Source organism: Acanthaster planci, linkage group LG18 (assembly GCF_054643075.1).
Source record: "Acanthaster planci isolate LZ-2023a linkage group LG18, COTS_SCS, whole genome shotgun sequence".
Classification (NCBI taxonomy): Eukaryota; Metazoa; Echinodermata; class Asteroidea; order Valvatida; family Acanthasteridae; genus Acanthaster; species Acanthaster planci.
The window spans coordinates 6,064,531-6,088,913 of NC_141794.1; the positions used below are offsets into that span (position 1 = coordinate 6,064,531).

Consider the following 24,383-nt stretch of genomic DNA (forward strand, 5'->3'; position numbering starts at 1 on the left):
ACGTTAGGAACGTGACAGAAAGTCGCTTTTGGGGAGTCGGCTCTCCTTCCTAACTGGACGGCAAAAGTGCAGGGGGCACTTTCGGATAGAACTCGCACCTAGGTCTTAGTACGCTCTGAAGACACAGCCACGAGAGGGGGGTTAAATAGTCCTACCGAATCACGCGTTCGCACAGGTGCTAGTAGCTCTTGCGATTGGCCCAAAAATTAAGACAAATGAGGTAATTTGGAACTAGCCAATTAAAAAGTGCCATGGTGGACGACATTCCACGGGGAGACGTGGACACCTAGGAGTTGACCAATCTGGTCCCCTCCTTGGGCCACGTTGACCAGCGTGATCGCGGTTTCCGGGAGAGAAACCCGACACCCGGACATCCTACGGCTTGTATCCGGGCAAGACTTTGCCGCCGGAAGGAAGTGTGCTTCAAGCTGCCGTGGGAAAGTCCAAACCTAGCATCCTCTGTCAAACCTAAAAAACAACATTTTTTGTCGGACCTAAAAAGACAGTAATTTTCCCAAATTATACAGGGTCCGACATTCTCCCCTTCTAAAACCATGGCGTCCACGACATAAAAATTAAAGACAGGAAGTTTACCGTTGACACATGACATTGACAAGGTTATTGGTGACTTCCAAAGCTCGCTGCTGCGTCTTGAGATGTTGCTCAAGGAGTCTGGCCTCCATCCCTTCAAAACCGTAGTATTTGGGGGGCCTCCTATTTCGCAGAGGTCGAGAGGCGATGTTTGGTACACCGGCATCCTGGTCAGTGGATGCCTCGCTGGTAATCTCCGGAATGGCGGGACCCGACTCGTCCTCATCTTTGGCTTCAGCTTGTTCATCTGCGGCAATTGAGTCTAAGGTGGAACTAGAGTCAGCGCTATGCAAACTGGCAGGGGTTTGAGCACCGGAGTTCCTTTCCCCTTCACCACTGGGCTCATCCGAAGTGGAAAGGCCTGAAGGAGAACTTCCACCGATGCTGCTGGCGGTCAACATAGTCTCGTCTGAGTTGGGATGATGCGATTTTGGGGTAGGGTCGCTGTCAACCATAACATCATTCTCATGCAATCGAGAGTCGTCATCGTTGGGCGTTGGCACTGGGGGGTTGACTTCAGGATGGAAAACTGGAGCATTCGGGTTGAGACAGGTGGTACGCCTGGGCGCCGGCGTCGGGCGAAGTGCGTAGAATTGGTCGTCCGACAGGTCAGAGTCCAGTGCATCATCCATATCGTCCATGTGCTCAGGTAGCTGTCGCCTAATGGCACGTCTGCGACGAGGCTTGGGCTTAGGCCGCTCGGGTTCATCAGGTACGCTGCCGTTGGGAGGGAGGAAGCCACAGGGGAGGAGCATATTCCGATGTAGTGTCTTATCGGGACCCTCGCCACCAATTGGGCTCACGATGTACACCGGCATGTCGGGGCTAATCTTCCGGTGCACCTTGTAAACAGTCTTGCTCCAGCGGTCGGCAAGTTTGTTTGGCCCCTTTAGACCGACATTTCGGACAAGGACTCTGTCACCCTCCTCCAGCACATTCTCCCGTACTTTCTCGTCGTAACGAGATTTGTTTCTCTGGGCTGTCCGCTCCATCGTGGCGGATGCCAGCTCGTGAGCTCGCTTCAGCCGCTCTTGCAGGTTGGCCGCGTATTGACCCTGTCCTTTAGCACCTGATTGCGATGGTAACCCAAACAAGACATCAATGGGTAGTCGGGGCTCTCGGCCGAACATCAAAAAATAAGGAGACATCCCGGTTGATGCGTGCTTCGTACAGTTGTACGCGTGAACAAGAGGGCCCACATGCATCCTCCATTTCTTCTTCTGCTCTTCGTCCAGTGTGCCAAGCATGTTGAGGAGTGTTTGATTAAACCTCTCACACTGGCCGTTCCCTTGGGGGTGGTAGGGTGTGGTCCGGCTCTTCTTAATCCCTGACATGTCGCATAACTCCTTAATAAGTTGTGCCTCGAAATCTCTACCCTGGTCGGAATGAAGCCGTTCAGGGAACCCATAGTGTATGAAATACGACTCCCACAGTACTTTAGCCACGGTGCGTGCCTTTTGGTCCTTAGTTGGGAAGGCTTGTGCGTACCGGGTGTAGTGGTCGGTGACGACTAAGATGTTCTTGGTTTTACTGTCGTCCGGCTCCAAACAAAGGAAATCGATGCAGACTAACTCCATTGGAGTTGAGGTTTTGATGGAGACCAAGGGCGCTGACTTCTGGGGCCGTTTCTTGCGTCTCACTCATCGTTGGCACATCTGACATTTTCCCTCTACATCAGCCGCCATCTTTGGCCAGTAGAAGCGGGAACGGACAAGATCAAGGGTCCTCTCGTACCCAAGATGGCCGACATCGTCATGCAGGGCTTGTAGGGCCTTGGATCGGTGGCCCTTGGGGAGGACTAATTGCAAAATATTTGACTTGTCATTGGCAGTAGACTTCCGATACAAGATGCCGTCTACAAGGGACAGTTTGTCCCACTGACGAAGAAGTATCCGAGCCTCTTCAGACAGAGACGATCGCTGCTCTGCAGTTGGGCACTGTCCACTCTTCACATGCCGTGTCACCTCGCCGATGGCATCATCATCTTGCTGGAGTCGGCGCCAATCACTGACATCCATGGCTGGGAGGGGCGTCTGACCAGTCGCTCTGTTGAACTCCCCTGGCACAGCGTGCTCAGAATCAGCGATGCTCTCTACCAGAGTCTGCTCATCATCAACGGTCCCGCCGACGTTATGGCGTTGACAAACAGCCCTGAATACCTCCTTTGAGCATACGGCATCCTGGCCATCTTCAATTCGTCGCCGGAGTCGACGCAGTTTCTCTTCATTGGTGAGGGACTCGTCATCTGCCTGTGGGACCGGCTGGGGCCTCCTGGACAAACCGTCAGCATCTGCGTTGCTGCTACCAGGGCGGTATTTTATGACGAAGTTGTAATTCGCCAAGGCGGCGAGCCAGCGGTGTCCTGTAGCGTCTAGTTTTGCCGTGGTTAAGACGTACGTCAGCGGGTTATTGTCGGTGAGGACAGTAAACTGTCCCCCGTACAAGTAGTCATGAAATTTCTCGGTGACTGCCCACTTTAATGACAGAAACTCCCACTTGTAGGCGGGGTAGTTCAATTCGGACTTGGAAAGTCCGCGACTCGCATAGGCAATCACATGTGATCGGCCATTGTCATCTTCCTGATAAAGTGCGGCGCCAAGACCAGTCCCGCTTGCGTCAGTATGGAGTATAAATGGCCGGCTGTAATTAACATAGCCCAATACGGGGGCCGAGGTCAGCCTTTGTATGATTGTGTCAAATGCGCTCTGACACGCTGGGCTCCATTGCTCACCAAAAGGCTCGGACGGGCTGCGAAGTTTTGACGGTCGCCTCTTCTGCTTTTGCTTGCCGAAATGCCGTTTCGTTAGGTCATAACAAGCAGCTAACTCGTTCAGGGGTTTTGCTATCGAAGAGTACCCCTCGACAAAGCGCCTATAGTACCCGGTAAATCCCAGAAATGATTTCAACTCCCGTGCTGTCTTCGGGACGGGCCAGGACTTGACCGCCTCAATCTTGCTGGGGTCGGTGCTCACTCCATCAGCCGAAATGACATGCCCAAGGCATTTAACCGACGACTGAAAGAATCTGCACTTAGCAGGGCTAAGCTTCAGCCCGAACTGATGTAGGCGGTCCAGAACCTGGAGCAACTTGGCCTCGTGCTCTTCGGCCGTCTTGGCATAAACTATGATGTCATCCAGGTAAACAAACACGCCATCATGCAGGAGTTCGCCCATACACTTCTCCATCAAGCGCTGAAAGGTCGCAGGGGCGTTGGTTATGCCCTGAGGCATGCGATTAAATTCGTAGAACCCCAGAGGGCACCAGAAAGCGGTCTTGTGTTTGTCCCTCTCCGCCATCTCAATCTGGTAGTAGCCCGACTTCAAGTCCAGACACGAAAACCACTGGGCACCATTCATGGCGTGTAGAGTATCTTCAATTCTTGGTATGGAATACTGGTCTCGTATGGTACGGCTATTCAGCTTTCTATAGTCGATACAGAGGAGGAGGTCTCCATTCTTTTTTCTAACCAATACTATGGGCGAGGCAAACTGACTTGCGGATTCGCGAATGACACCTTTCTCCTGGAGTTCCTGGATATGCTTGCGAGCATCTGCGTAATCTGCAGGGGGTATGCGCCGACAACCTTCGCGAAATGGCGTTTCGTCGGACAAGTTAATGGTATGTCTCACGGCAGTGGTGCAGCCAATGTCTAAGTCATCTCTGGAAAATACATCAGCACGGCTTCGCAGCATCCCAACAACTCGCGTCACGTCATCTGTAGGAAGAGGAGAACCCTCAAAATCAAAATCACCGTCCTCATCCTTGGAGGGAGATGGAGACATCATACAGGCGTCTTGAGGGTGGTGAGGCAACTTCTCTTCAATTGCAAACGCTGAGGCAAGGAAACATCGTGCAGGGACCACCACACTTCTACAGGATTTGTTGGCGATGACAACTTTCGTCTTTGCCACTCTGTGGGCGGGTAATTCCACCAGGCAATTCTTTAGCTCAACGCCTTCGGGGAGCTGGGATGTGTTCTCCTTTTCAACAAGAACTTCAATCTTGGCACGGGAGGGATTGTTAATCCGCGTTGTCACTTCCACCTGTTGCCCGGGTCTAAGTGTTGTGGCCTTCAAGGACTTCACTGGCCCAAGCCGGCTGGTAGGCCGTACGTCATGTGACAGTTGGTAAGCTTGTGCCCATGCACTATCAACTTGAAGTTTTCGGAGGAAATCCTTGCCACCTTTCTGCTCACAGGCTCGCACCATTTCACGGACTACACTAGTGTTAGTTCCGACGAGAAGAGGAACATCGTCAGCCCTCTGGCGGTCGGGGCAGACAAGTGCAAGGGTCGTGACCTCCTTCTGCATTCCAGCAGAGTTGGCGGGAAACTTCAAATTTAACTCAATGTATCCCTCGTAAGGGACAGGCTGTCCAGCGGCGCCTATCACCGCAAGATGTGAAAGGGGCTGTAGCGGTCGATGCGGGAGATAACGGGTGTGGTATCTGGCAGTTATACACGTGACTTGTGATCCGGTGTCAAGGAGACAGTGGGTTGGTTGTCCATCGATGAAGACAGGGGTGACAGCCTGATCACCAACAACACCTGGGGGAACATCTGAAGCAGAATCTCCTTGACACCGCATCGACGAAGGTGAACGACTCATTGGGCCCTTGGTCTGGTTCGGGGCGGCTGTTCGGGCATTCACAGCTGCCCGCTGTCGTTTCCCGAACTCTGGTCATCCCTGGGTTTGCTCAGACGAAGCATCATCTTCTCCTGCACAAGGGCAGCATTCTTCGGCTTGGAGCATGCATTCATACGGTGGCCGTCCTCACCGCAATTGTAACAGAAAATGGCTCTGGGTGCGCGGCCAGAGGCAGGGGTCGAAGGAGACGGCCGCCGGGGCGTAGTAGTTTGGCTCTTGAAAAACCCATCCAGCCGGCGGTGCAAACGGTCCACAGTCTGCCGCAATTCTGCCACTTCTCCGTCGCTATCTCGGGCTGGGCTAGGGGTCGCCTTGGCATCTCGACTGTCAGCTGAGACGGTATGGACCATGGTAGCAACTTTCTTTGTTAGCCTGCTGTCATTCTTTCTGCGATCTGCTTTCTCTTCCAGCAAGGCCTCGGCTGCTCGCACTTCTCGAAGAAGAGTAAGCATGTTAGGAGGGTTGTCCTTCTTAGCTCGGAGCTGGAGCACATTCAACAGTGGCTCGTTATACAGGCACCCTCGCTGAAACTGACTGGACAACGTCTTGTCGGCATCCTGGGAATCGATACCATCCATCTCGACGACTTGGGTGAGGAGCGTGTGAAGACGGAGAAGATAATCAGAAGCCTTCTCTTCCTCCTTCTGGTAGGAGCACCGAAAATTTGTCAACAACTCGTCGCCATCTGATGTAGAGCCGTATGCCCGGGACAGGCACGTCAGGTATTCTTGCGCTGGGCTCCCGTCACTCACAGCCCACACGACATTCAGAGCCGGAGGAACTAATGACTCAGTTATTCTGCTCCTTTTTTCAGAGTCGGGGATGCTTTGGTCTTTCAAGAGTTGGCGTGCCAAGCGTCGCCAGTTCTCAAAGTCAAGCTCGCCAGAAGGAACTGGCGTCTTGCCGGAAAACAACCTCAGACGGCGATACGACCTACTGGCAACCTTGTCAATGACATGGACAACTTGGCTAGCTTTAGGAGAAACATTTTCTTCCTTAGTATCTGACTCCTCAGAGCCCAGCGTGAGAGATTTGAGATCTTCCATGGTCTTCCCATGGCCAGACAAAAATTCCTTAAGGGCCTCGGAAAACTCCATCGTGCTCTGTCGATACGGTGTTACAATAAATTACGGTACAAAAAATGCAACCTCTAGAAAGTATCCACGAGAAAAAGTGGTGGGGAAAATACACAAGTGGCAAAAAAGAAGCGGTGTGGTTCAACCAAAATTATCACCAGTGAACAATTCTGAGAAGTTGAGTCAATAGAAAATCAAGGTGCAGACATAGGAGGAACAATTATTCACCGGCTATCAGCAATGAATCATCAATAATAATAAACACGAAAACAACTTGAATACAGGAACACAGTGAATGGCACATTGAAATCAAAGGCGAAAAAAATGTGGATACGTCAACAAGGTTGTCATCATACAATAATCATTCAGCAATGAACCACCAACAAGAAAGAATTAAATAGGATCAACTGAAGGAAATGCTTCTGCGAAAGATTTTTTGTTCTGCTCCCCTTTCAAGAAAAAAATCAAAATTGCCCAAAACAAACATGTGAGCGTACAACAAACAGGTAACCAATGGCAGGGGAGATAGCGCTGAAAAGAGCAAATCCGGGCGGTGCCTCCAATTTTGTCACAGGTTTACCTCAAGTATTGTCTGAGGGCCTATGCCGGTTCGATAAAAAGTCGGAAATTTGCTCACAAGGAAAAAAATCACGCGGATAGCAGGAGTTCAGTTGGTCCTCATTCTGGGCACAAGTATTGTTATTTGCACACCTTATGTGATTCATATGCAAGGATATCAAGCAAAACAGTTACAGAATTCATGTCAACATTCAATGCGTAATACTCCAGTGAAAAGAGATATGAAGAACGGGCAATTTTGGACCAGCACACACAAGAGAAACGGCGCCGAAAAAAGAGTCTCAACTGAGAGGAAAAAATAAGTGAACAAAGGGATCTGCAACAATTGCTGGCAAACTTGGGAAAGAGTCTGAAAGATTTCTGGTGGAAAGACTATACGGCGGAACTCACTGGAGTATGTACACAAGGAACAAAAAAAAATATCAAGTACAGTCATGTGTGATTTACAAGGTATAATAAATTATACAATGTCAAACAAAAGGAAGGGCTTAGCTGGTTCTTCTTTCCAGGACTTGATCTTGCTTGGGTGGCAAATGTCCGCAGTGCCGGGGCGAGTCTCCGCGAGTCCGGGTAGGTGACGTGGCGTTCCCAAGGGCGTTCCCAAACAGGAAAAGGGGGTGAAAAGCGGGCCGGGAGGAGAGGCGAACCGGGTCGGCTCTCCGAAGCGTGACCTGGGGACTTCGTACTCTGTATCGACAGAGCACGCGGCAAAATGAGGCGAGAACGTTAGGAACGTGACAGAAAGTCGCTTTTGGGGAGTCGGCTCTCCTTCCTAACTGGACGGCAAAAGTGCAGGGGGCACTTTCGGATAGAACTCGCACCTAGGTCTTAGTACGCTCTCAAATATTTGTAGGACCAACTGACATATGTATCTTATTAGATCTAAACACAATCAGACATAGCATCTAAACTAACTGGGTTCGCATAAAAAATATCAACAACAATGGCGATAAGAATTTTGGATGTCCACCCAGAACATTTTACACTTGAAATATCGGAATGGGGAAACTAAACGGTGCAAGGGTCATATACATGCATAAACTCATGTTTATCTGCAGAACACGAAACGTGATCTGGGCCAAACAGTAAAAGTGTACACTTGCTAATTCATTCGAATGGCATGTGGAAGCAGTACGGCAAGTGGTCATGATTTTCAGTTACATGTAAATGCATGTGGGAACGTCCAGTAACACTTATCCATACAGCCTACGTGAACTATACGACTATCTACAGAGCAAGTTAAACGTTGGATTAAAAGATTATTATCTTCATCGTGTGGCTACTGTGTCGTGCGGACATGCACTGGGTATTTTAGACACGCTGGCAGTGTACATGTGTGTGCAGATTGCTCAAGGTCATCTACGGACAGAATTTTGATCCATGTTCGTGGAGTGTGGGAAGTATAACATTATCATCAGTGGGCAAGACAAATCTCAATGCCGTCACACAATCATATCATATAAAAAGAGAGCTACATGGTTCATACAAAAATAAGAAAGTATCGGCTTACCTGTATCGACAGAGCACGCGGCAAAATGATGCGAGAACGTTAGGAACGTGACAGAAAGTCGCTTTTGGGGAGTCGGCTCTCCTTCCTAACTGGACGGCAAAAGTGCAGGGGGCACTTTCGGATAGAACTCGCACCTAGGTCTTAGTACGCTCTGAAGACACAGCCACGAGAGGGGGGTTAAATAGTCCTACCGAATCACGCGTTCGCACAGGTGCTAGTAGCTCTTGCGATTGGCCCAAAAATTAAGACAAATGAGGTAATTTGGAACTAGCCAATTAAAAAGTGCCATGGTGGACGACATTCCACGGGGAGACGTGGACACCTAGGAGTTGACCAATCTGGTCCCCTCCTTGGGCCACGTTGACCAGCGTGATCGCGGTTTCCGGGAGAGAAACCCGACACCCGGACATCCTACGGCTTGTATCCGGGCAAGACTTTGCCGCCGGAAGGAAGTGTGCTTCAAGCTGCCGTGGGAAAGTCCAAACCTAGCATCCTCTGTCAAACCTAAAAAACAACATTTTTTGTCGGACCTAAAAAGACAGTAATTTTCCCAAATTATACAGGGTCCGACACCTTGAAGACCTTGCGTGTGAATAAATTGCCAAGAATCTATCAAATGGTGATATTTAATAGCTTCTGGGGAAAAAGATCGCCGGAAAAAATCAAAGAAAGTGGAAAATACCAATTTTTCGACAAAGTATAATTAAGAAATATTTTCGTTTTTTTACCTAGCTTTGTGTCAAATTTTCTCGATTTTGCCGAGTTTACCTTAAAATAACTTTGATGCCACATGAAAGACTAGTAACTCTTGTGTACATAAAAGGTTATTACTGCTAGAGAGAAAATCCTTTTTTGAAATTCACTTCGTTTTTCATTGGGACCCATTTTCGTCATTTTCCTTGTTTTTCACCTTACTCATTTTCACATTTTTGTCAAATTCCCCTCAGATCATCGGTGATACTGTCTGGAAGACTGATATTTTTTGTACCTCTCAGTTAATTTTTTTCAAGATAGAGAACCATTTGTCTGAAATGCAGTTCGTTTTTCATGCGGATTCAAATGTACGCACTGAGTTTGGCAGCAGTCCAAAATCGGAGATATCCGGACTTGGGGCATGTTGCACACGTACGTACAACCTCCCGGATACGAGTGCGTTTGGGTACGAGTTGGCCTACTACATTGTACGAATACGTACAGTCGCGTCAAATTGGCCGACTAAAAGGCACAAACAAAAACTTTCCGTTTTCATCCACACGGTTTCCTTCTTGCATGATACTTTCTCATTAGAGCGTTCATGATATTCCTCACCATTCACAAGTAGAGAAATGACAGGGAAAACTGAAAAAAAATCCCCTCTAAAATGTTGGCTTCACTTCCAACTTCCGACTCTGTTACTTTGGAGGTACATAAGAAAAACGGGCAAAAATTTGAAAGAAAAAGGATTTTCATCGTGTGCAAGTTATCAAAAGGGACTTTGAGTGTTGAAATACTAATCGGTATGGAAATAAAGGGCAAACAACTTTTCCTAAGCTTGATATTGATCGATTACTTTTGGGGGTCCACCTGTCCGAGTCAAGAGCGATTTTACTGGCTGCTGGCTATAGTGGGATTCAGTACGCATGCGTACAGACTAAGTGAGGGGCATGAACATACGCGCTAACCGTATCTATAATAGTTTCAGACGACGGTGAGTAGATTCATCTTGTCTTTCGAATCGGCCCTTAACTTAACCAGAGAGGCGTTGTATTGTTAAAGTAATGACTCTAGAAGGAAAATATTGTGGGAACAAAACGCAGAACTTGTCCGAGGGGTAGCCTCGTGGTCAGTGTTGAGACTTTGCAGAACCCAGGCGCTGGCACCATTGACTGTTTGGCGTCTGTTTGAACCCTCCAAGAGTAACAAACTCTCGGTCGTTAACCCCCACACCCACGATCTATTCAGTGAGCAAATATTGGTTTTTGTAACAATAATTCTCGGGAGGGTATTCTTGGAGACAAGTTGAGTTTGCATGCGTAGTTGTTTAAAATGACGAAAATAAACAGCAAAGGTCAGTGACCACATCTCTTATTCCGTTTCTCAGATCCGTATAGTTTGAAGAATTTTTGCAGCTATGGTCATTTTGGAGTAAGAGCTTTTGGCTGCTGGCTAAATTTGGTGAAAATCTGCAATGGAATACACCCATGTGTGTCAATTATAACTTGGAATGAAGGAAAATGTGCAAGAGATGACATACAGTTTTTTCTTAGTATTTGACAGCACATTTCAGCGTTTGATTCAGCACAATGTGTGTATATTATGAAATTTTCCAATGCTGCATTACTTGCAGCCAATGAAGAAAATTTGCTTAGAAATATATTTGGCAATAATCCCAATCTCAATAATAATAAACTTGAAACCCACAGTAAAAGTCGTAGTCATATATCGGCCCTTTTGTAAACACACCAATTCGTACACGCTTTGAATCTGCAGTACGTGAACATCATGTGAACTCGCCATAAGGGCTTCTTCACGCTTATGCACACTGGTGGTACTCAAAACAACAATTTCGCTGCGTGAATTGTCACTGTGTAAATACACGGTGGACTCACCCTGATTTGTAATATTAGGATTGAAGGAGTATACGCAAATTCATGTTGAAAACGGGGGGGGGGGTCCAACGTTTTCGGAAATGGACTATACGTTTCAGTTGACTTCCAGATACTGTCATTAATGCTGGCAAATTATAGACTTGCAAAATCATATCTCCTCTAATTTCGCACCATACGACGCAGGTGTCAGAAAGTTCCACGGATGTTTCTCTCTTTTGGTCTTGTATTATGTTGTGCTTTATTTTGGGAAAGGATATTTTTGTTTTGTTTAACATTTTGATTTCAAGTACACGTGTTTTCCCAGCATCTCGTCCAACTAGGTTGCCGTATCCAGAAGTACACGTATCTCTGTAAACGACGCACAGCATACTTCAAGCGCCTTTACATCTGTACGTTTTTTCGATGCGTTGCGTACACGATGCGTTCATGGACAAGAAAATCGACTTCATTAACATAACACACGTATGCGTTGCGTTCGGCCGTAAAGAAATGGCCTCGAGAGCGATTTTGACGGATATGCAACGCTAGGCGCAAGTGCAGACGCGCATATGAAAAGGCGCCTTTACTGGTATATGTGCGGGATTGTACTTCAGGCTGTTGGCATTGTGCCAGATAATGTACATGGAAGGAGAACAAAAATGCTCACTCATGCACTCTGGAGATCTTCGGAGACTTATTTGGTTTATTTCTTGAACATGTAAACAAAGTTGTCTTGTATTATCTTGAACATGTAAACAAAGTTATATCGAGAGGGATGTAATGCAAGAGATACAGTTTCTTGTCCAAACCATTTGGCCACGTTTAGCCTGTCAATGCCTAATTCCAGCGGCAGGTTTCACTTACCAATGTCTGAAAGAGAGGGAAAGCGAGAGATCATTGCTGTATCTAGAAAATGAGGGGATAAGTACCAATATTTTGTAGAAATGGTATTACAAATGATGCTTTAACATAAAAAAATTGAAAAATCTTTCAGAAAAGATATATATTTTTGCCATCCTCTGACCAAGACGTGGATAGGCTACGCCACTGGGTGAGAAATCACTTCATCTTTTTTAATGTAATGCACTGTTGTCAAGTGATGACTTGATAGTGAGCCGAAGCTTTTAATAGCTCGTTCTTTGCTTAGTCGTATGTCCCAATTACTCTCAACTAATAATTTCGTCAACCAGTTTTTATTATCACCAAAAGTGATTTCTTGCATGAAACTACCGACATCTTATAACAATACTGTATACATCACTGGCTTAGTGGCATATAAAACGAGAATCCAGCTAATCAAAACAGACGAAATTGGAACAAATTGACCTTGAGTATTTTCTAGTCACAGGATTACATTCAGTTGTATTCAGAGTTGGTAAATTACAAACGCGTCGCAGGGTTGACCCTTTTATACAAGTGATTCATGCAAATATACATATAAAACTAAACTCTATATTTAATATACTTTCTAGATACAATGCACACACCAACCAAGGTAGATTTTGTAAGACATATTTTACATCAAAGGCAAGATATGGGCAATCTTATTCAGTTGTCGTGTGAACACCAAGTGCAACACACACCCTGAATTTAAGGTGTCAGGGGTATGATCAGCCACCATTGTTTTTGTAATGTTTCAAACATAAAAAAAACCAAAAACAAAAACAAAAGTAGGCAGTTTCAAAACCGAACAGCTCGTGGATTCGAAGCACAACACTAAAAAAATAAAATGAAGAAAAAAAAACCGGGGATGTTGACCCGACCCTCTCCACATTACACCATTTCACTTTATCATTCAAATGATTGCACGCGCTAGGCCCCCTTTGTCAACACAGAATTTACAATTATATGCTGCATTGTGCTCTTCCATTTTGTATCAAAACAACTTTTTACAAGGTCACAGTGTCTCCATCATTGTTACTGTCTGCAGGGTGTACATGGAGACTGACAGCTTGATGCCACAGGAAAAAATACGCTTTATCCGTAACTAGTGCATGAGGCGGTACATTATAATCTCACTGCCTTTAGGGAGAGAGTACATTTATCCACAAGGAATATTCAAGAGGTAAATTTTGATACTGAGGTCCCCTTTGAAAACGTATAAAAACTCAAGTCGTGATACGAACCCTTCACATGCACAACAGACATGTGACAATCAAGCGCTTTTTTTTAATACAATCCAAGGTGCTGCTAATGCATGCAGCCATCATCAACCTCAGATCTTTTTCAACCGATCTAGGAACAATTCATTCATTGTAGCAGATGAATGTTAACTCTTTACACTGCAAAAATAAGGATGTTTTCTCAATGTTCCCAAATTATAAGTAGTCATATTTTATCACATTGTAAGGAATTATTCAATCATCGCCAAAGCTCCATTCAATTTAAAAATACCTTTTGTTATACGAAGTACATTTTCTTTTAACATAAATCATCAATGACAAATATGTACACGTACACAAATGGAGGCTTTTCATTATAACGTACGGTACATCAGAGAATAAATCAGCGAAATTATAGATCAGAGTCCATATTTGTGTTGCGAATGTACAGGCACGCATCTGGCTCGGCAAGGCAATAAAATATTCGGTCATCACATTATGCGTAGATTTCAAGTACATGTACATTATATTTACTGGCTGAGGTACTTCCGTATATGATATGATAATGAAGGTATGGATGGATGATTAAACAGTTATATTTAGCTCAAACACCAAACATTTGCCACAATATAGCCTGATAAATATTTTAAAGCAGCATTGAATATTGAGTGCAGTTCAGCGCCATTAGGCAAATAATTATTACATGTTGTCATGAGAAAAATGACTCAGTGCATGTGTAATTTTGTTTTTAGGACCACCACTGTAACAAAATGCCCAATCCACTTGTCACAATACAATAATCGGGTCTTCGTTTACATGAATAGTATATGAGTAGATTTACAATGCCTTTTTGATATCTTAAGATGTCTCTGGAATTCACCAAATAAAACCATTGCCATTACTAATGGGTTGTAACAACCAAAATCAATGTAATAATATGCAATGGAATATTATCACGAAACGACAGTCATCAAATTAAACATACATCTAGTATAAGTCACGCAAATATCCAAAGTCTCTTAAAACAATGAGCAAAATAATTTCAAGGTCAGATTCTTTAAGTTATAATTGCGTGGCAAGTGAAGTGGCCACGTCTTTTGTTTGCCATGGTAATGGTAGATACTGTACTGCCTTCGTTATTTTCCTTCCCACACTTTAAATTTTGATTTCTTTAAAGACCCCTTTCGGTCCCATGTAACCTCACTTCGGATTTTTCTGCTTCCACCTTTGGCACCCTCCGTATCTAATTGGTTTTTTTTTAGTTATTTCCACTGTAATTATCATTGATTGAAGAATTTGGCTTCACACCAGGCTGGTTTTCTCGGGATACAGACGGTGGCACATCATTCAATACAACTTTTGTCGATCCTTCGGGTTCTTCGCAGCTGGAAAATTGTGTTCTCCTATAGGCTGCTGGCTCTATTAGCCCATCTTGTATTGTTAACTCTACTGCACCTTCTATCGAGTAAGACGCGTTCTTACTGGAAGATGTCTCTCTGTGTGCACTGTTTGGTTTATACGAGACAGATGACATCAATTTCTTGGCTGTTTTTTCCTCCCTTGTCCCGATGGTGCTGATCAGTATCGCAATAAAAGACAAACCAAAAACGTACCAGAAGACTACTGCAACGTCGTAAATGATGTACAATGCCCCGGGGGTATCATGCTTTGGATCCAGTGTTGCAACATAATCGCCAAATCCAATGGTTGTCAGAGTGATGAAACAGTAATAATGTGCAATCCTGTAACTCCAGTCCTCCAACACTGTAAATATCCCAGCTGGTGCCAACACTAGAAGGCCGTAAGTGAAAGATCCCACTCCCAACCACACAATGAAAAGTCGCACTTTTCTTTTGGTCACAGAGCAGTAATCGCACAGAATGCGATCAAGGTGACCTCTCATGCGCCCAAACGACTCCTGATAGAATTTTCCAACAATTGAGAGTAACAAACCCGTAAATGGTATGCCAAAGATGGCATAGACAATACAGAAGTCTTTCCCGCCCTCGGTAGTGGGTGAACGCCTGCCGTAGCCTAGAGTGTGGTTAGATAGATCAAGAGACAAGAGCAAAGGTAAAACAGCAAAAATAACAGTTAACAGGATTACAGCTATAGCAAACTGATCATTCTGGAACGTAAGCATACCTAACATTTGAGAAAGAGCACCGGAGATGAAATAGTCACATTCAGATTAAGATTATGCTTTGGGAAACACATGGTCTACGCAGAATCCCGTTTGACTTCCCAAGAGTGTGGACAGGTACATGTATAGTATGAAGTATGCAGCGGAAGGGAGAAGTAGATCTGTAATGTAATCCCCGCTTCAACGAGATAGGGCGCTCAAGTTGTATCGATGTCCTAATATTTAGCTGACATATTAAGATACCATGTAAACAGACTCATTTGTACGCATGCGCCTAAGAAGCACGACTGAAATACTCACCTATGGTAGTCACCACTGTACCAGAGAAGAAGAACGAACTGCTGAAATCCCAGTGAGCCCTACTGGAAACATTATGGAGAGGATTAATTCCGCGCTCTACGGCGTTCTTGATCCGTTTGACTAGCTTTTCCAAATCCTCCTCAGAGAGACATGTAAAATTTGACAGGATGGCCTCCTTGTACGCCCTCAATTCTGCCTTTGCCTCCTCTTCTTGAGGCGATTCCAAGGCTGAGAAGACCAGAGCTCCAATCGCCAGGTACAAAATAAAGGCAGCTACCAGGATAAGAAGGGTCTTCCAGTTCATCTTTGGGTACTGCTGTCTTGAATCCACAGTCTACAACGACACTACATACAGTACATGTATATTCTCTGCACGTTATGTCAGTGTTATGTTAGTCACTGCTCGTACGTACATGTACATACAGGGAGCACAGACATTTACACTGTCTTCTGAAGTGCACGTAATGTGTGAGTCCGAACTGCCAGTGGTGGTGCCGGAGTTCCGATGTACCCGTAGCTATCTCTGACATCAGGCGATGACGTGATACTCTGTCGGGTCAACAGGTGAATGCATTCACAAGGTTTGACTAACGCATTGCTTTTTCGTCTCTTCGACCCCGATTGAAAGATAATGAAGTGCAGATCTCTATTTTCATTTTCCCGGGAGAAGGCAAAACAAACAGATGCGTTTTTGTTTGGATCGCCCGAACAACCCAACTGTGCAGTGTTTCTAAGGCTGGGGTTTGCACAAGTCTTGAACAAGGGTTTCATTTTCATTAAAACGCAAATCAGAAAACAGAAAAGATAAACAAATGATCGAAGTTCATTCTTCTGTTGCGTACTGCCCCGCCACAAACATGAGACTTAGCATAAACAAGGCGGATATACAAACATGTAACATGTATACAGTTGGGGCAAAAAGTTTACATACACTTGGTAGACAAACATTTTTTCCTTAATTGTTCCGTTTGAAACAGTTTGCCAACTTTTTCTTTATGAGGTCAGACAGATGGTATCTCAACTTAATGTGCACCTCAATAAAAATACTTAGAAAGATTTTTTATGGTGCAAAATATTAGTACTACTGAAACATTATTTAGAGACAACTTACATTTACCCCTTAACTGAAAAATTGCCTGGGTTAATTTTAATCCCAGGAAGGGTGAAAGCTGCAACTGTCCAAATATGGGCTGTGTTAACCCAATTTCAATTATTTTCTGTTTCATTTTTCACTCACAAAATGAGTGGATATTAACTATTGTTAGGTAAAAAAAAGAAATTAATTTCAAACACCTAAATTGGGTTGAAACAACCTAAACTATTGTATAGTTGTAGTTTTCACCCTCCATCGGGTTAAAATTTAACCCAGGCAGTTTTTCAGGGTATTGTCGTTCAAAACACTCCAGAAATTGGTCCACTGCAACTATGAGATGTGACACAAAATACAGAATGTGGCACTTAATATTAGGGTTGACGTATGTAAAATTATGATTCTTTTGTGAATATTGATATGAATTATGTATGTCTCTGGGTGTTTTATTTGATGCATGCGCCATGTACATTAAGAAGAGGCCCATCTTGTCTGTCCTCATGAAAAGAAAAGTTGGTAGGAATGATTGAAGTTGTGAAATTTGAGGAAAACTGTTTTTGTTCTACCAGGTATATGTAAACTTTTTGCCCCAGTACACTCCAATGCCTGCACATTATGCATTATGCAATTATGTTTTCGAGTTCATGTATTGGCTTTGATGTCTAAAATGTAATTGGCAATGGAGTGCAAATGTTTAACAGCGACACGTGTATCTCTTATATTTGCGTTTACTCTTGTTTACTTTTTAGAGTTAATTTTTCACCTTTCGAGAAGAGGAGGCAGTGGTTTAAACAAATAAAATACATTTCAGAAAAGAAACAGAACACATAGCAGTTCATAGTTTGTTTGTTTCCAGTCTCTTCATTCACACCTTACCGCCTCCAGGCGACCATTTAAGCCCACTTCACAGTTGGAATCCCCGCCGTGTCTTAACGACGGGCAGAGTACACTGTCCGAAACGTCTGGTCCCCTCCTGTTCGGTTTAGAATCGTACATAGTCACATGGTGGTACCACAAACCTACTACTTACCAAAGAAAAGCATGGTTACCTTTTCCAGTGTGTACACATACATTTGTTACATACAGGAGTTTGTGACAGAAATGAGCTGTCCATAGGGGAAAAACCAGTTGGCAAGATCTTATTTTCTGAGGTTGAAGAGATTCAACTTGATGCTCATACTGCGTTCACAGAGAGGAGGGTAAAGTTGGGTGTGGTACTATGTAATGTGTACATGAATTCCAGGACTGACCAGTATGTCGTTCAAACTGATGTTTAGAAACACCATGTAAACACACGGGGTGCGTGGCCCATCAAACGGAGTCCTCGATGCCATCCAGTGTTCATCCAGTGGAAATCATGAGGTATGTGAAGGAGCTAGAAGAGAGGGCTCCTTGAGCGGATTGGAAGTCGATCGGTAGCAATTGGCTTAAGAAAAAAGATGGCACAAACAGGATGTGTTGATAATCAGGCACGAAATGCTGTTGCGATAATACACACTGATAAATGAGACACTGGATTTTGCACGTCCATCAGCAGTTGGCCCCTAATTAAGATGTTGCCAAAAGTCTGTTTTTGTCGTGTGTAATGGTTTATACAGGCAAAAATGCATGCCTTGCGCCCTATGCAATGCCCCCTGCCACCTTTGAGAGACTGATGGAGAAAGATCCTCTTACCACTGCAGTGACAAATCATGTTGATTTACGTGGACGATAATCATCTTTGGTAAACTGTTCCGGAGGAAAGTGAACTTCTTCGAATAGTCTTTTATAAGTCGTGGGAGGCTGGACTACTGTTAAAGCCGAGCAATGTCGGTTGTTTCAGCGGCTGTTGCGTATCTGGGACACATAGTGTTGGCTGATGGAGTAACATTGGATCCAAAAAGTATCAGCTGTGGTTAAATCATGATGGCTGGTATCACTGCGTTTTACACAAGTGAAAAGCTTCCTTGTGCTTGCTTCCTGTTGAAGGAAGTTCGTCCGTGGAATCTCAGAGCTGGTGAGTCTGTCGGATGAGTTGAAGGTCAAGCAACTGGAGTGATGCATGTCAACAGTCCTTACGTGAACTGAAGCATAGGCTTCATAGAGCACCGATCTTGGCATACACTATGCCGGATGCAGACTACATCCTAGATTTGGATGCAAGTGGTGATGCATTCGGTGCTGTGCTCTCCCAAGTTCGTCAAAGATTTTGTGTGCAAATTTGGGCTGCTGAAGGAACTGTATTCGATCAAGGCGCAAACTCTGAGTGTGTGTAGTGTAAGGCGAGATGTATAAGCCATTGGGAATTCGTAAGACAAGAACCACAGCATACAACACTAAGTAAAAGACATGTTGGAACGGTCTAATAAAACTCACATTGATAGTGTTATCATGCTGATCGACGATAAACGTAGACAAAGGGACATGAATGAATATCTATTCTGTACTACGTTTGTGCACTGATGCACGCCACAAGACTCAACGAGAAAGTCACATAACCTTGTGATGCTTGGTAGAAATTTATGTTACCAGTGGACTTGGTGACTAATAGTCCAGATCTGCAGGAGGGGCAATTTGTCTGGTTATATACAACCCAGTAACGAAGAGAAGATTTGAGTCTCAAGCTCCGATTACGTTGGGGGTCCATTTCTAATCTTCGACAAGCTGTTTGACGTAACCTTTGTAGACTCCAGCTGAAAAGAGGGCAGCAATCCACGTGTTGCCCATTCGGACCGGTTGATACCCTGCAAGGCTTAAGTTGTCGAGTCACAGAATCTACGGCCCATACCAGTTACAGCGACTGACCAAGAAGCCATGGAGATAAATCATAGCAAAATGCTGAGGAAGAAACTCAGAAATATATTCTGAATGAACCACTCCAGAAGGGGAACAAAGACGTTTACCCGAGAAGCAGCATCGTTTACCTGCCCAAAGTCGAAACTAATACGGGTCGATGTGTTCACAGTGTTTTGTGTATTGTGGACGTTCCTTGCAAAAAGACTAGTTCGTGGCCCGGAAGCCCACCTTTTCTGGAAAAGATGTCACTTCCAATCCAGCAGGAGGGATAATCTCTGTGGACACTACCAACAGTGTCACCCGGAGCATTCGGAAAGGTGGTGGATAAGAGGAATGCAGTGCTTCCAGTTGACTGGGAAGTGGGGTCGATCAAACTGTCAAGTGTTTTAATTGTGTGAGAGAGGCACTGACCTCTGGGGCGACAGCACTTGCACTGAGTGTGAAGCCAAAGCACTGCAGTGTGGTGTAACACCGCCGCGAGCAAACCTTAGTGGAGATGTGGCGATGATTTGCCTTTCGCCACTGCCAACCCCCTCCCCATTGCATCGAGGACACATACATTTCTCCGATCTTTCTCTGTTGGCTGACGCGAATTTTTCTACAAATGGTAAAACAAAAAGCCCCCAATCACCCATGCCACATTTGAGTCCACTGGAGACTGCTGCATGTCCAATGCAATCAGTCAAGCTGTCCCCAAAGAAGAAAAACATGCGTTTGACCTTCTACGACAGAAACGTCCGCCATGCGTATACGTTGAGAGTATCTGCAATGAGCAAGAAAACAGAGCGAGTAAACAGACTTTGGCAACATCTAAGTTTCGTGATAATTGGCCTCTCATGAGTTGTTGGACAATACGCTTGTGAGGGACCGCTAAGATGGATCAAAGAGTATGGTCTGGGAAATGAAACAGATTTTTTAAATTCCTGAAGCAAAGTGGTAAAATGTTTTGGTTTTAAATACAGCATTATCTTGTTGTTTTATTTGCTAGCACGGTTTTACCTTTGTTGATGGTGTATTCAACCACTAGCAGGCCCTATTAAAACAGCAACAATAAGGACCTCAAGCAGTTGCAGAGGACTTTTAAGGTTGAGAATAAAAGCAAAGTTAACCTCGGAGAGTGATACTCTTATTTTATTACTGGTTGGGGGTTCGTACCTCTATCCTTGGTTAGGAATATTTTGTGTAAAGGATTTCTTTGTTAAGCTTAATAAAATTAGGATGTTTGACGGAACAAGCCAGCAGTGTAACGCCTGGGTGCCCAGTCTATTTCTTTTCTTAGTAAAATGCCAAAGTGTGCCCTAAGGTGAGCAAGTGTGAATTCGGTTCAGGTAGAGGATTTTACACTTGAACGGTACATCTTCCATCCAGGACTGGTGGTCGGGAGCTCAGTTTAGTTGCTAGTTTTCTGACGGATCTGAAGTGCTTCTGTTCCACTGAGCAGGAGTGCTGTGTTGGCTCGTTTAGATAAAAAAAAACTGTAAGTGGGTAAGGGGCTTACTGAGCTGAATTTCTGGCACTGCTCTGATCTGAACCAGTTAAATGTGCAGGTGTTTTGGCAGAGCCGGTTTGAGTGATTCTCATGTATCTTGGGTTTGATTAGGCTAACAGGTCATTTGTCAGCTTTGCGATATCGTTTTTGTAATTTTGTAACAGTGTATTGACATTTAGTCTCTATGACATATTGCCTAGACATGACTCGGGAAGTTTACTGAGAGCTCTCCTACCCGTGCGATCCATTTCCATAAGCCAGGTTAGAGGATATGACTAACCTGTGATCCTATAATGTAGCGTGCATGAATTATTAAGTTTTGCGGCGTATAGGTTTGATACTGATAAGAACCGTTAGCTGTAAGGTGTAAATTTAGTTAGATTGATACTGGAAGAGGCTTTTTAGTAATCTGCATAAAGTTACCGAAGTAACCCTCCGTCCGCGAGTCAAAACCTCTTGTAAGTTTCGGGTCGCTTGATAGTGTGTATTAGTCTTCTTCAGTTTGTGGCATCCTTAAGCTGAGATGTAGAGGGGGGCATTAACCATTTGACAGTTTTACATAACTGTGTGTGTTTTCAGGGTTATTTTAATGTAGGGAAACGTGTTTTAGGGGTCACCGTAGTTTATTTGGTACGCAGCCAAACCCTTAGAAATGTGTAGCCAACACCCGCGAAGATAGTGCGTTGGGTGAGTGCATTCTTCCTTTCAGTGTGGCAGCAAGTGAGTATCTTGTAATCGAAATGTCGTTACAAAAATTAGCTTTTGACTTTGTAATAGCTGATTTGTAGTCTCTTTACCTGTTAAACTTAGGATTTCATAGTGTCTGACCCGATTTGATGAATACTGGGGTCACAGCAAATCGTAGAATGAGTGATGTTGAAGCGTTTAGTAACCACCTTTTGATTGTGAAAGTTCCACGTGAAGCGTACATATACATGTACATGTACGTGTGATTTTGTACATTATACATGTACAAGTACTTCAGCTGTTTCTTTGTGTAGCGACTCGTATGCTTTACAGCAGGGTTTCGATCTTTACTCCACACACTGTTCATTATTAGGTGCTGTCTGGAAGGCCAAGTCCACAGTTGCACACCGGCCTGGCATTCGGGGAAAATGGAATTACATGTAAAGAAAATAAAGGAATTGGCTGAATATAAGAGTATAGCAATGTAGGAATTACAAAGAATTTGAATCATTTAATTGTCATCAAACCTGGACATTTGAACCCCCAAAGTTGACGCGTAAATAAAACTGTATAATTCAGACAGTTACTTTTGGGCTCTATCTGCCTGTTTTCCTTTACCTTGGCATCCTTAAACTAATAATTTAAGCGAACCCCCTCAACAGATGGCCTGTCATTACATTAATAACGTTAATAGGAAGGGGGCTCTTCGATTCTTACTTGTCAGTGTACTGCAATGATAGAGGAAAGGGGGTCGATGGATATTGGCTCGTTTAAATACATCAGAAAGGAGCCTCGATATGCCTCTCGGAAGCATGGAAGGTCTGGACAAAGTCTGGACGTAATGGTACGTGGACGTAGCCTGGGGGCCAGTCTTCATCTCGTCGTCAAGACTCGAGGGTTTCCTCTGCCTCCCTGACCCAACACCCATCTGCAGCCCTAAAACTCCCCAGAACTCGGTCCCAACCTCCCTATTCTTAATGTGGATTTCTTTGGTTCGCCAGAGATGAACTTAAATCAGGGACTGCGAAAGTTTTTACCCATGTACATGGATACATGGGTGGAATCTGTTACAACGAAGATGCCAGTGTTCCCAGCTGAGGTCAGTTTTGTTGATTTCAATTCATTCCATGGGTACTCTCACCATGTACATAATTTGTATTACTAGAGGTGTGCTGTAGGGATGTTTTCCTTGAGCAATGTTGATGGCATTTGCAACACTACCATTTCCTTACTTCTTATCGACCGCTACACTTGCACAGCTCAAAGCCTTGCCAGTGCAACCAGCTTGGCTGCATATCCAAAGGTGTCCTTGCGAGTTCTTACTTTACCATTCTCCGCTGAACCGCACCATCTTCCGAGTTGGCAGTTCTTCTCAGGGATACGTAATCCCACTTTATTTTCAAAACTACCTATCTGGTTGAAGGGTGCACTACTTCACCTATCAAACTCCATGCTTCTCCTGAAGTCAGTATATCATTGTGTTTAGAGCAGATATCAACTTACTACATTTTCAAGAAACAGGAGTGTACTGAAATCCAAGCATGACGTTCGGTTGGAAATGATGGAGAGTGTTTACTGGCAAGATAACACCTTGCTCGATATAAAGCCCGACTGGCCTGCTGTGCTACCGAACGCACGGTCTCTATAAGACCTTCCCACAGTAAATAAATGAACAAGTATGACGTGCCCGACACTCTTGCACTTCAGGTTTTCACCTAACCAAAGATGTTATTCTCCTGTGGTCTATAACAAGCTGTCCCGGCGGAAAAAAACACCACCGCAGTCGCCTTTACCAACGGCTACGAATCCCCTCCCCCGCAGGCAATTTTTTCAAGTCGAGAGCTTAGTTCAAAGATATGAAACTGAAGAAATCGGTTTTGACCTTCAGGTTGAACTTCGCTGACTCACTCTTTGGAGGTCCTTGGCGTAAATTTGGGAAATTTAATTGAGTTGGAGACAAATGGTGAGAAGTCTCCCTCACACACCTTTTCCCGTCTTCAGTGGCTGGCGAAAACACAGGTTGTATACAACCATGACTAGCATCAATCGTTGCTCTAATTTACATCACCTATATTAGGTGGCACACCAGAGGTTTTAATAGTCATAGGGAGGGTGTCTTGTTGATTTGTTTTTTCAATCAGAGCGATGCGTAAAGATATTGAAAAAGATTTCAAACATTTCCCCCATATTTTGCACAGTGCGTACAGTACTCTTGTGGCATTTATTCCTAGATGACTCATCCAAGGCTCATCCGGGTGGAAAGGAAAAGACACAAAATGAACGTGACTTCTTAAAAGTAAAAAAGAGTTTCGGTGTGTACAAGGTAAAAAGCAATAAATGATAAGGCACCTAAGAAATAGAGTGCCATGATATTGTATCGTCCATTCGTTGACTCCTATAGCGGCATGAGCAATTGGACTTCCGAGTTAAAGTTTGCGTGTCGACAAGAGATAAGACCATTTTCCAGGTGCATAATGCGTCAAGCTATGAGATTGAATTTCCAGAAAGAGGCAGTTGAATCTTAGAAGTTACTTGACGACTTGGGCAGAAAACGATAAGCGACGAGTGGGAAAGTGGGTGGGGTGAGATATACCCAAGTGATTATGGCAATATTGATAATAAAACCTGAGGTTGACTGTACTTTAGCTTTTAGTGTATGCATGCCATTATAAATGGATGGGTAACGGTAGCTCGAACTGGTGAGCACCTCATCCGGCTGATCGTTTTTTTATTAAAAGACGTCAAGAATTTTTGTTTCCAATAATACCTTCAAACAGTGTAGCATTTTTCTCGTCCTTTGGTTTATTTATATTTTACCGTGCTGACTC

General features: G+C 44.4%; 2 protein-coding genes across 2 annotated transcripts; both read right to left on the minus strand.

Annotated features, from left to right (window-relative positions):
- Positions 1–5,236: 5,236 nt before the first annotated feature.
- On the minus strand, positions 5,237–6,334 carry LOC147796123 (modulator of apoptosis 1-like). Its single transcript, XM_087148944.1, has one exon. It carries the CDS (start codon positions 6,332–6,334, stop codon positions 5,237–5,239), a length of 1,098 nt encoding a protein of 365 aa, XP_087005070.1.
- Positions 6,335–11,652: 5,318 nt separating this feature from the next.
- Positions 11,653–16,033, minus strand: LOC110982752 (potassium channel, subfamily K, member 16-like). The gene is made up of 2 exons (XM_022241388.2): positions 15,515–16,033; positions 11,653–15,105 (listed from the first exon to the last, which is right to left on the minus strand). Exons 1-2 carry the CDS (start codon positions 15,816–15,818, stop codon positions 14,330–14,332), a joined length of 1,080 nt encoding a protein of 359 aa, XP_022097080.1. The 5' UTR covers positions 15,819–16,033; the 3' UTR covers positions 11,653–14,329.
- Between the last annotated feature and the right edge of the window lie 8,350 nt (positions 16,034–24,383).

Coding starts and splice junctions, on each gene's coding strand:
- LOC110982752 (XM_022241388.2), bottom strand. CDS start 15,818: ATGAACTGGAAGACCCTTCTTATCCTGGTAGCTGCCTTTATTTTGTAC. Junction 15,106..15,514: donor TACAGTGGTGACTACCATAG/GTGAGTATTTCA, acceptor ACCACACTCTAG/GCTACGGCAGGCGTTCACCC.
- LOC147796123 (XM_087148944.1), bottom strand. CDS start 6,334: ATGGAGTTTTCCGAGGCCCTTAAGGAATTTTTGTCTGGCCATGGGAAG.